Genomic DNA, 13279 nt, shown 5'->3' on the forward strand with positions numbered 1-13279 from the left:
TTTTTTGTGATCCTTTAAGAGAATTGCAGTCACTACTATTCCAGTAAGTTGCCACTGTCCCTGTCATTTCATAAGCTTGTAAGCCTTCTCTATTTTATCTTTTTAATCTTCCAGGTATATCAGCTGAAAATTCTTCTAAACATATTCGCTTTGTACATATAGCCCCATATATAATTACTGATCATTGTTGCAACAATACCTGTGTTTTTGCTGTGCCAACGCCCCATGAGAGAAGAGATTGTGTTGCTGTATCTTACCCTTCTGCCCTCAGTGCCCCAAAGAGATGCCTGGCACAACAGTGTTCAATAAATTCCAATGAATAAATAAGTGAACGTTTCTTTATCTTTTACATGTTGACTTTGCTTTCCTTTTTATTGTAAGCTACATTCATTTATAAAATATGAGGGCAAGGCAGTTAAAATCTGATTGAAGATGCAGGATACATGGGCATGAAAAATTAACTACTCTAATAATATGAGGAAGTGCCTATCTGGTAACAAATGAATAGTACAGACCCTTCCTGGCTAGGAAGGTGGGTGGGGAAGCATCAGTGCTGCTGTGTCATTGCAAGTGAGGCTGAAGCTTGTGAGGGATAAGTGTAATCTAGGAATGGCATCAAGATTTCAGGACAGAGCTCGGGGCTTGGTTAGGTAGTGTTAGAGGAGATGAGGACAAGCTAGCTTTTATGTTTTTGAGAGAGTGGGAAAGCTGAGGGCTCATCTAGACTGAAGGTGTGCAAGGTCTGTGTTAAGAAAGAGCAGCAGAGACTGGATGAATAGGTTGGATTTAAAGTCTTCAATATTTGTTCATTCATTCATTCATTCATTCATTCATTTGTAGCAGTAGTAGGGCTTGCACTCAGGACCAAGGTGCTGTCCCTTAGCTTTATTTGCTCAGGCTGGCATTCTCCCACTTGATCCACAACTGTGCCTCCAGCTATTTGTTGGTTAATTGGAAACAAAAGTTTCATGGACTTTTCATGGTCTTCAGATCTCAGTTGCTGCTGCTGCTGCTGCTGCTTCCTCCCCCTCCCTTTTCTCCCCCTCCTCCTCCTCCTCCTTCTCCTCCTCTGTTTCCTCCTCTTCCTCCTCTTCCCCTTCGTCCTCCTCCTCCTCCTTGTTGTCGTCGTCCTCCTCCTCCTTGTCATCCTCATCCTCATCATCATCCTCGTCGTCCTCCTCCTCCTCTTCCTTTTCCTCCTTCTCCTTCTCCTTCTCCTTCTTGTCAGTCCTGGGGCTTAAACTCAGGGTCTGAGCATTATCTTCTGGCTTTCTCAAGGGTAGAGCTCCACCACTTGAGCCACAGCACCACTTCCAGCTTTTTCTATGTATGTGGTACTAAGGAATCAGACCCCGGTCTTGTACATGCTAGGCAAGCACTTTACTACTAGGCCAAACTCTAGGGCCCAGATCTCAGCTTTTTGAGTTGTTAGGATTACAGGTGTGAGCCACGAGCACTGTTCTTGAATTTTATTTTTTTACTTAGTTTTGGTCAGTTGTGGGGCTTGAACTCTGGGCCTGGGCTCTGTCCCTGAGCTCTTTAGCTCAAGATTACAGTGCCACTTCCTTGAATTTTGTTTTTTAAGCAAAACTTGAGTGTGTGTGTGTGTGTGTGTGTGTGTGTGTGTGTGTGTGTGTGTTGTATGTGTAAAGTGAGGAAAGGCAAACAAAAACTGCTGATACTCAATATTTTTAAAATTTTATTTATTTATCTATCTATTGCTCTGGTCATTGGCTCAAGGTTAGCCCTCCACCCTAGCTCTACTTCTGTTTTGTTTTGTTTGTTTGTTTTATAGTTGACTGGAGATAAGACTCTTACAGACTTTTCTTCCCACACTAGCTCAGACTGTGCTCCTCAGATCTCAAGCCTCCGGAGTAGCTAGGATGACAGGCCTGAGCCACTAATGCCTGGAGATACTTAGTATTTTTTTTGAATCCCTAGAAAGTACTATTCTTGGCAGTGCACGTTGGCGTGTGATGATCAGAGCGAGTGCTAGCATAGCTCAGTGACAGAGTGCTTGCTTAGCTGTGTGAGGCTCAGAGTCAAAGCTCATTAGTGCAGACATGAAAACAAACAAATCAACGGATTGAACATGGTACATTTATAAAGGACTTACCCTGTGATTTTAACAGTTCCCTTTCACAGAGCAGGAGAGGAAGATGGGGCTGGAAAGTCCCAGTATACTGCCAGATTCTCATACCTACGCACACCTGCCCACACCTGCCCATTAAATGCCTTTATTCGTTGGCAATGTGGTTGTTTCTGCACAATCATTAGCACTTAAAGGCCCCCAGGGAAGCTCTGGTTGTGGTGTGATGGTCTGACTGCTCTGGTTCCCCTAGGACAGAGGATACAAACACTGTAAGATAATAAACTACCTGGGGTTAGAACCTTATAATTAGGCAATTATTAAGCCAGGTACCTTTCTAGGTACTTTATAGAGCACTTGATGCAGATGAGTCATTCAGGGACCAAAGGATCCTTTCTTTTCTAGGTTCAGTCATTGCTTCTACTTCCTCTTTTCTTTTCCCATGCATAGGAGGTTGAGGATGGAGTTATAGGCAGTAGTTAGTTAGCCACGTCTCTACCCACCCGTCATGCTCTCAGTGCCCAGGTAAGCTGCATCCCTAGCCAGGGCAAAGCTTCCTGGGTAGCTGATTTAAACAGTACTTTCTAGAATAAGAAGAGTACTGGCTCATTTGGTCTTTTTAAAACCACATTGAGTTGGCCAATGGTGGTTCATGCCTGTAATTCTGGCTTTTCAAGCTGCTGAGAACTGAGGCCTCATGGTTCAAAGCCAGCCTGCAAAGAAAGTTCATTAGACTCTTATCTCCAGTTACCAACAAGTAAGCTGGTAGTGGGAATGGGAGTCTTGTGGTAGGACAAAAAAAAGAAAAGAAAAAAGAAATGAGCATAAGGTCCTGAGTTCAAACCCTAGTACCAACACAAAAACAAACAAAGCACATTGAACAGAGGGTGATCACACCTGGAATCCTAGCTACTCAGGAGGCTGAGATCTGAGGCTCGTGGTTTGAAGCAAGGCAGACAGATCCATGAGACTCTTACATCCAATTAACCACAAAATGCCAGAAGTGGAGCTGTGGCTCAACTGGTAGAGCACCAGTCTTGAGCAATTAAAAAGCCAAATGAGAGCTGGTAGACCTGAATTCCAGCTCTAGTAACGGTACACACAAAACCAACCAACCAACCTAAAATGGCCCTCTCCCATCCCTTCCTCCGCTCATTGATTGGCCTTTATTTATTTGTTCTTTTAATACTAGTTCTGGCTGGAATAGGAGTATAATGTGGGAGAATACCAACATTTTCGTTCATGTTTTCTTTTCTCTTTCCCCTTTTGTGAGTCCTTATTAGCAGCAGCATTTCTTGACGGTATGTTTCCCTGAGCCTGGGTTACATTGTGTGCCAGCAATGATATGGCTGCCAGATCTTGGTCCTGAGAGTGAATAAACACCAGGTGGGAGGAAGTAGGTCCGTTTCTGATATGCATTGCTGGTCAGGGTTCTGGAAAGAAGAGGGCAAAAGAAGACCATGCAGACTTCATTGTTCATGGCCTTGCCCTTGCTTATGGCGAAGGAAAAGCAGTTGTAGATTTTTGTTGTTTGTTTGTTTTGTGCCAGTACTAGGGCTTGAACTCAGAGCCTGAGAGCTATTCTTGATCTTTTGTGCTCAAAGCTCATGTTCTACCACTTGAGTCACGTTTCCACTTCAGCTTTGAGCAGGTTCATTTGAAGGAAGAGTCTCATGGATTTTCCTGCCAGGGCTGGCTTTGAGCTACAATCTTGAGCTCTCATCCCCTCTCCCTGAGGAGCTAGGATTAAGGGCATGAGCTACCAGTGCAAGCATGGTTGTGTGTGTGTGTGTGTGTGTGTGTGTGTGTGTGTGTGTGCCCACGTGTGCATGTGAGTGTGTGCGCTTGTCTTCTCCTGGTCCACAGTCATTGTGGATGGACAGAAGAAAGGCACAGGGTTGATTTGCTTGCCTTCAAGGTCACAAGGACAGCAGCCTCCTGATTCCCACACAAGTGTTTCCCACACTTTCCAGATGGTGGCTGGCAGCCGAGAGCCTCATCTGATTAGGTCTGGGTTGTGCAGGGCCGCCCCCTACAGCTTTGCTCCACATTCCATGTCCAGGGATTTTTCCTGGCACTGCCTCTGCCTGTTCTTTGGTTTAAAGAAAAGTCATTTAGGGGCCACACACTGGTGGCTGGTGTCTGTAATCCTAGCGACTCAGGAAGGAGGCTGAGATCTGAGGATCTCAGTTTGAAGCCCAGGATGGGCAGAAAAATTGGAGAGACTATTCTCTTCAGCTAACCACTAAAAATACCACAAGTGGAAGTGTGGCTCAAGTGGTAGAGCATTTAGACATGAGCAGAAAAACTGAAAGACAGTGCTTGGGTCTTGAGTTCAAGTCACAGGTTCGGCACACATACAAAAGATAAAAGAGTCATTTAGTTGACCAAGAAAGAAAATTTACAGCTGTAGAACAAAGACCTTCTTTGCTAAGGAGGCCGGAGGAATCCAGCACATAGTGCTCACTGAGCCTGTGGTCATCGATAGCTCAGCATCCTTCGCTGGACTCTAGTTCTTCCCTTGAACTAAGAGAGGTGTGATTACTCATCCACACTGGTGACACTTCATCCTTGTTCATTGCACTTTGCATGTCCTTTAGGACCTTTAGGACATGATGAATGGAGAACCCAGCTGAATTGGTAAGAGTATGAGCTCCTCTGTGCTTTTCAGTAATACAGGTAAGTTATCCTCCCTCCCTCCCTCCCTCCCTCCCTCCCTCCCTCCCTCCCTCCTCCATCCCTTCCTCCCTCCCATCTTATTCCCATCCTTCAGCACCCCCCCAACTCTGTCTCTCTGTCTCTGTCTCTCTTTCTCTCTTTCTTTACTGTGCTGGTCCTGAGGCCTGAACTCAGGGCCTAGGCATTGTCCCTTAGCTTTTTTGCTCAAGGCTGGCACTCTACCACTTGAGCCATAACCCCACTTCTAGATGTTTTCTGCTTCCTTAGAGATAGGAATATCATGCAGTTTCCTGCCTAAGCAGGCCTCTGAATTTGATCCTTAGACCTCTTGAATAGTTAGGATGACAGGTGTGAGTTGCCAGCAGTGGTGTTCCCTCATCCCTGTCCCCGTCTTTAACGATAACACCTTCATTTTAAGGAATATTGTTTCCCGAGTCTATTCCCCTTGTATGTGGAACATAGGACACATCAATCGTTCTCTAGAGTTGTCAACTTCAATTCTCATTAGCTCATCCCACTTCATCTCTCAGTTTGCTGAGAGAAAGAAATGTCTAATTCTGCTTATTCTTGATCCTAAGAACGACTAAGGGACAAGCTGTTTTCTGTACTCAGATGTGTAGCTTCATCTGTGAAGGTACAATGCCACTGTGTTTCTTTGGGGAAACTTAATGTTGGTCTTATTGGTATTTCAATCCATTTGCAAAGCACACGAGCTTCAAATTAGATCTTGATGTTCTGCATTCTGTTTTAGTCAATAAGGATCCGGCACTAAAGCAAACAAAGCCCTTTCTGTGCTTTAGCTGATGTTGTTGTGGGTAAAGACAAATGATAAACAATGAATCGTTGTTCTGGGTTTGTAGACTAAGCAAGCTGGAGGAGTCTAGGGCAGGCACACAGTGGTCCAAATTCCCTCTCTAATGAGATGACTTTTAAGCTGGACGCTGGTGGCTCAGCCTAGCTACTCTCGAGGCTGAGCTCGAAGACTGAGGTTTAAAGCCAGTCCTGACAGGAGGAGTCCAAGAGACTCTTACCCCTAGTTCACCATCAAAAGCCTCCAGTGGATCTATGGTTCAAGTGGTAGAGTGCTAGCCTTGAGTGAACAAGCTCAGGGACAACACCCCAACCCTGAGTTCATTTAAAAAATAAAAGATGACATTTGACTAAAATCCTGAAGAAGATGAAGGAGTAAGTTCTGTGTCTTTCTGGAAGAAAATGTAGTATGGAGGGGGAGGGCAAGCACAGAAGCTACAAGAAGTTCATGAAGTTCAGTGTGGAGCTGAGTACAGTAAGTATTAGAGAGAAGGAGGAGGAGGAGGAGGAGGAGGAAAGGTGGGGTGAGATGTAAGGAAATCTTAGGACTTCTTTTTAACTTTCTTTTTTTTTGCCAGTCCTGGGACTTGAACTCAGGGCCTGAATACCGTCCTTAGACTTTCACAAGGCTAGAGCTCTAGCACTTGAGCCACAGCACCACTTCCAACTTTTTTCTATGTATGTGGTACTGAGGAATCAAACCCAGGTCTTTGTGCATGCTAGGCAAGCACTCTACCACTAGGCCAAACTCGCCGCCCCTTAGGACTTCTTTTTCTTTCTCTTTTTATTTGTCTGTGTTAGAGCTTGAACTCGGGGCCTGGGCACTGTCCCTTAGCTTTTTATTTATTTTTTCTTTTCCATATATTTTTTATTCACCAGAGAGAAGGTGCATTACTTCACATACACTGATACCCTTTCTCATGTCTTGGTCTACATTTCCCTCCCCCACCCCCACCTCTCATCTTGTTTTCCCCCCTTCCTTAACCGATTTCAAATAACCAAATAAGCATATATACAATATATCAGATAGCAAGGTGAAGTACTGTAACAATATGAAATAACCAAGGGTCAGCAAAAGAGATGAGAGATAGCATAATACATTAAGGACAACAATTTCTTTTTTGCCAGTCCTGGGGCTTGAACTCAGGGCCGAACTCCCAGCCACTCCCTTAGTTTTTTTAATTCAAGACCACAGCTCCACTGATTTTTGCTGGTTGATTGGATATAAGTTACAGAATTTTTTCCTGACTGGGCTGTATTTGAACCATGATCCTCAGATTTCAGCAGCCTGAGTAGGTAGGATTACAGATTTGAACTGCTGTCATCGAGGTAATTATTAAACATCTAATGAGTGATTAAAAAACATAAAGACGCTCAAAGGTAAATGAATATGGCACTTGCTGATTTAAACAGAAACAGAGTAATGACTAAGGCATTTGAAAGTACTTGGTCTTCAAAACCCTCTGCCGCCTGTCTACCTCAACCGCAGGTTCATCATTTTCCATTTTTGGTTCAGTCTCTGCATGGATCCAAGGACTGGCTGGCAAATAGTATTGGCACAGTCTGTCATGATGAGCACCGATACCATTCTAAAAATAAAAGAGAATAAGGATTTTGCTTCTAACCACAGAAAACTTATGACTTAGATGAATATTTGGCCCCATGTGCAAGTCAGTGACACAGCAGCTGGGAACTAGGTGGGCACAGCGGTGGCTCATGTCTGTCATCCAAACTACTCAGGAGGCTGACAGTGAGATTTGAGGATTGATGTTTGAACCCCACCGCAAGCCCCAGTTGTGGTATGCGCCCGCATGCATGCATATGTGCAACACACACACACACACACACACGAAAACCCTAAGTCATCAAGAAGAATTGGGCACAATTTGTTGGTAATCTCTCACTTGCCAATGTAATTTATTGCCTCTTTCATTTATTTTGATTACAATAACAACAGGCTTCTAAGCTGTACCATTAAGTACAGTGTCCTGCTTCATGCTATAGAAATGACAGGTAGTCTCTTTAAGTCTATGGATTTCTCTCTCTCTCTCTCTCTCTCTCTCTCTCTCTCTCTCTCTCTCTCTCTCTCTCTCTCTCTCTGTGTGTGTGTGTGTGTGTGTGTGTGTGTGTGTGTGTGTGTGTGTGGTCGTAGTGGGGCTTGAACTTAGGGCCTGAGTACTAGCCCTTAACTTTTGCTCAAGGCTAGGGCTCTTTCACTTCAGCCACACTTCCGCTTTTGGTATGGTTATTGGAACTAAGAACATGCTGGGCTTTCCTGTCTGGCCTGGCTTGAATGCACAATCCTTAGATCTCAGCCTCCTGAATGGCCGTGAGCACAACGCTGTCTGTCATCAGTGCCTGGCTCAGTCTTTGAATCTTAATACTGTTAATGGCATTGTGAAATCAGTAGAACACCTGCAGATTTGGGCCTTCTTTTTTCCTTTGCCAAAAGAGAAAGATGAGAGAAGATGACATACATAAATGGCATATTTTACTGCGATGGCAAAATGTCTTGAAATAAGGATTATAAGTGACAGTACAAAAAACAGAGGAAATGGTCCACGAGTTAGTAGAAAAAGGTGCCACAGAGAATGAGATGTTAGGACAGGAACTATATGCTTCAAGGTTTTATAAACACGTGGTAATATGTGAGAACATGTGGTAATATGTGAGAACGCAGATAATAACTGCTACAAATGCTAGCTCTGTGTGTGTGTGTGTGTGTGTGTGTGTGTGTGTGTGTGCATGTGTGCAGGGACTGGACACTGTCCCTTAACGTTTTTGCTCAAGGTTAGCACTCTAGCACTTGTGTCACAGCTCCACTTCTGGCTTCCTAGTGGTTAACTGGAGATAAAAGGGCTGGCTTTGAACCACCATCCTTAGATCTCAGCAACCCAGTAGCTGGGATTTGAGGAGTGAGCCACTGTTGCCTGGCACTGTGTCAGTTCTTCTATGAAATGATAACATCTTGATGGATTCAACTTCTCCAAGATCAATTCCAAATTTTAAATATGAACGAGAAAAATCTAATTTTCCCCTCTTCTTTTGCGTAGGCGAAGCACAGTCAAAGTTGTCACATGTAGCAAGTGTTTTGAAGTGCAGGGATTATTTAGAAAGAACTATTTAAGGTTTGATTTGAATCCAAATCTTTTAGTCTTGGAGAGTGGGTTTACATTCTACAAATAATATCTGAAGTTCTATTAATGGAATGTTTGTGCGATAGAAAAGGATCCAGATCATCCAATATTCAGAGATGTGCAGCTCTAATAAAACTTGTATTTGGAGATTGAAATGTAATAAATTTTTGCCAGCTAGGTGCCAGTGGTTTATGCCTATCATCCTAGATATTGGTGGGGCTGAGATATGGGGACCACAGTTCTAAGCCAGTCTAGGCAGGAAAGTCCCTGATACTGTTGTACTCAAAAGCCAGAAGTGGATCTTCAGCTCAAGTGGTAGTGATAGCATTGACAAAAAAAGCTAAGGGGTGGCTGGGAGCATGGCCTGGTGGTAGAGTGCTTGCCTAGCATGCACAAAGCCCTGGGTTCGATTCCTCTGTACCATATATACAGAAAAAGCTGTAAGTGATGCTGTGGATTAAGTGGCAGAGTGCTAGCCTTGAGCAAAAAGTGTCCAAAGACAGTGCCCAGGCCCTGAGATCAGGAAAAAAAAAGCTAAAGGGCAAAAATACTAAAAGTACTTACTCAAGAGGGGTGTGTGTGTGTGTGTGTGTGTGTGTGTGTGTGTGTGTATCCTGATACTTGGACTTAGGCTCTGGGTCCCTTGGCTTTATTGCTCAAGGTTGATGCTGTACCACTTGAGCCACAGCGCGACTTCTGTTTCTTGTTGGTCCATTGGAAATAAGAGTCTCATGGACTTTCCAGTCTCAGTTGGCTTTGATGACCTGGATCCTCTGCTCAGCCTCTGAAGTTGCTAGGCTTACAGACATGTGCCATGAGCACCGGCAGGATAACCTCTAGCATCAACATCGTCATACATTATTTTACATGGGGTAATAGTGAAACTGCTGGGATTTCTCTATTTAGTTTATGTTTTCAGAGGTCATTGTCCTCAGCTGTTGAGTCTATGGTCAGCTCACGGCTTGTCATGGCTCATGTCAAATAATAATCTTCCAGTAGAAGAAATAAAAGGTGAAAGAGCAACGTAGATCCATTTTGGAAATTGTTTTCAGAAATAATCCATACTTTTTTGTTCAGAAGAAGAAAAACAAATTTTTGTAACAGCTAAAACCATAGAATCAACGAAGCTGGTTAACAATAGTGTGTGGCTAAATGTGTGTTTTTGTTAATGCACTTGATTATGGCAATTTCCATTGACATTGTGTCTTTCAGAGAGAGAGCAGCAGCTAATGAAAGGGAAAACAAATGCTCATTGTGTATTTTAGGAATTTGAAAAACCTGCTAGCATGATATAGACAGTATTTTACAGTGAACATTCTTAATCATTTAGTTTGGTGAAGTCATCACTTTACTTCGAAAACTAAAACTGGGGTCAGTGCCGATAGCTCACACCTGTAATCTTAGCCATTCAGGAGGCTGAGAGCTGAGGATCGAGATTCAAAACCAGCCCAAGTAGGAAAGCCTGAAGGTGTTTATCTCCAATTAACCACCCCCGAATTCTTGATTATTAAAAGTAGAGGTGGTGACAGAGTAACTTACTATGGCAGCTGATCAATATATAAACATTCGACAATTAAATATAGAACATAGTTGTTGATAGGAGTTTCTGAAAAAAATCTCTGCTTATTCTTGATTAGTCAATAATACAAATAGGTTTTGTTCTCTCTTTTTTCTTTTCTTTTTCTTGCCAGTCATGGGGCTGGAACTCAGGGCCTGCACACTGTCCTTGGACTTTCTCAAGGCTAGAGCTCTACCACTTGAGCTACAACACCACTTCCAGTTTTTTTTTTTTTTTCTATGTATGTGCTACTGGGGAATCGAATCCAGGTCTTCATGCATGCTAGGTAAGCACTCTACCACTAGTCCAAACTTCTGGCCCCTACAAATAGGTTTGAATGAAGTTATGGGTGCTAATAATAAATATAAGTAATTATTCTGGGCATGGTGGCATCTGCCTGTAGTCTAGCTACTTGGGAAGTGGAGGCAGGAGGATCTGAGTTTGAGGGAAGAGGCTTGTCTGCTCAAGGCTAGCTAAGCAATGGTAGCAAGACCTTGTCTCAAAAATAAAAGAAAAACCAAAGGTGCTGAGGGTATGGTGTAGACGGTAGAAAGCTTGTCTAACAAGTATAAGACTCTCAGTTTAATCTCTGGCTTTGATGAAAAAGAAATAATGGCATTTCAATAACTTTGTGGTACATTTTTTTTTAATGCCAGTCCTGGGGCTTGAACTTTGGGCCTGGGATCTGTCCCTGAGTGTTTTACTTGAACCACAGCTCCACTTCCGGTTTTCTGGTGGTTGATGAGAGATAAGAGTCACACAGAACTTTCCTGCCCACGCTGGCTTTGAACCATGATCCTGAGATCTCAGCCTCCTGAGTAATTAGGATTACAGTTGGGAGCCGGAGGTTCCTGGTCCACAAGCTCATTTTAAAATCGAGTTTATCTAATTCAACTCACTGTTAATTTGTCTGCACTGCATCTGGAGTAATCTAGCTGCGGGCCTTTCAGTGCTGTTGTGAATAATTCAAAGCATGCTGGTACACAGACCCATTACACCACAGAAGCTGCTCTGAGTCTCCCAGAGGCTTCCTTTATTTGGAAACCTCTTGATATTTCTTTGATTGAGAACTCTTCCAGCTGGCAGAAAGAAAGAAAAGAAAAAAAATTAAATGAAGGCTGTAATAGACCCTTTGGAAAGAAATTGCAACCAAGACAAAAGAATGAGCCATGTGTAAAAGAATAAATCAAGACTTCTTTCCAGGCATTACATTATCTCTAATATTATTCACACAGCATTTGTTCCCATTTCTGAGTATATCAGCTTTTATTAGGACATGTTCTAAGCCTTCGTTTTCTCAATTATAAAATGAAGCGCTAAGCTGGATGCTCGTGGCTCACATCTGTAATCCTAACTACTCATGAGACTGAGATTTCCAAATTGTGGTTCAAAGCCAGCCTGGGCAGATAAATCAATGAAATTCTAATCTCCAATGAATCAGCAAAAAGCCAAAAGGGGTGCTGTGCCTCAACTGGTAGAGCATTAGCAAGAGCACAAGGCCATGAGTTCAAGCCTCAGTACTGGCACAAAAAAGAAAAATATTAATTCATGTCTCCAAGTCCATATATAAACTGGCAAAGGACATATCGTGGCATATGAAATCCTTCAAGAATTATAAATTTGTGATCCATGATAAAGCAATATTTTTTTTCACTGAGGCTTTTACATTCTTTTTTTTTTTTTAACTTTCTGAAGTGTGGCTTTAAGTGGATTTTTGGGGGGGGATTACTTTTCTCAATTGAACTCTATGATTTTTTTAAACAAAATGACATGAAAGCAACTGCATCCCATGGTTAGAGAACATATAAACATTTTTGTTTCTAGCCACGTGTAATTAAAGCTACTCAAGAGGCTGAGGTGTGAGGATTGGAGTTTGAGGCCAGTCATGAGAGGAAAATTCCTGAGGCTCTTATCTCCAATTAACCAGCAAAATGCCAAAGTACAGGCATGGGTCAAGTGGTAGAGCATCAGGTTTGAGCAAAAAAAGCTCAGAGACGGTGCCTAGGGAATGAGTTCAAGCCTTAGGATAGACACACACACACACACACACACACACACACACACACACACACACACACACGGCATTGTTCTTAATGAATCTGAATATTTTTAGTTCTTATTTTTCATGTGCAGAAAGGAGTCAGCCCAGGGCTGGGAGTTTGACCTAGTGGTAGAGTGCTTGCCTAGCATGCATGAAGACCAGGGTTCCATTCTTTGGTATCACATATATAGAAAAACCAGTGCTGTGGCTCAAGTGGTAGAGCTCTAGCCTTGAGAAAGTCTAAGGACAGTGCTCAGGCCCTGAGTGCAAGCCCCAGGACTGGCAAAAAAGAAAAAAGAAAGAAGAAAAAGAAAGGCATTAGTCTGCCACTAGTGAGTTGATTTACAAAGTGTTCTTGCCAAACTCAATAGCTGATGTTTGCATGTGGTTGAAGAGCTTTGCTCAGAACCCTTAGTGGTGCCTTGACTTGGGGTTCAGGGATCCTAAGGCTTACCCAAGGAGTCCTGAGATGTGACTCCCTTTCGCCATTTTCCATGGAGCCACAGTGTGTGACCTTTGGCCACACTGGACTCTCAGTGTGCTCACATTTCACTCTTCTTATAAACACGTCTTGTAAAAGAAACGAGGCTTTCTTTTAAATCTAGACTCCTGCTAGACTAGAAAACTAAAACCCATTCTTCTCAGAGGGCCTAATATCTTTGTAACAAGTCAATTTTTTCTTTTTTGTTAAGATTTTTCTTTCTTTCTTTCTTTTTTTTTAAATAATTTGCAACTCCGGTTTCATTTTGTGTCAAAGTCCAATGTAATCCAAAGAGAGTTCAAAACAATAAGGTCATTTATGGCTTTTAGATTTTGGATCCAGAAATTTCTGATAGAGGAGGTAAAATGATGGTTATAACTACTTTATTTTTATTTTTTCATATATTTTTATTGTCATTAATAGAGGGGTTATATTATATCCACCAGGTAGAAGGTGCATTACTTCACAAACATTGATACCCTTT

At 42.7% G+C, this 13279-nt stretch overlaps 1 protein-coding gene across 3 annotated transcripts in view; it reads left to right on the top strand.

Moving 5' to 3' along the window:
• Window positions 1-13279, top strand: part of Tmem117 (transmembrane protein 117) — a 350457-nt gene that overhangs the window by 16652 nt on the left and 320526 nt on the right. Inside the window, exon 2 of one of the 3 annotated variants that reach the window (XM_090355499.1) lies at window positions 4690-4768. The exons of the other annotated variants lie outside the window; for them this stretch is intronic. Within the exon in view, the coding sequence (XP_090211625.1) occupies window positions 4738-4768 (31 nt within the window). The 5' untranslated portion in view covers window positions 4690-4737. The remainder of the gene's footprint in view (window positions 1-4689; window positions 4769-13279) is intronic. 3 annotated transcript variants of the gene reach the window in all.

This window comes from Megascapheus bottae, chromosome 2, assembly GCF_031878675.1.
Source record: "Megascapheus bottae isolate mThoBot1 chromosome 2, mThoBot2.hap1, whole genome shotgun sequence".
In the NCBI taxonomy this organism is placed as follows: domain Eukaryota; kingdom Metazoa; phylum Chordata; class Mammalia; order Rodentia; family Geomyidae; genus Megascapheus; species Megascapheus bottae.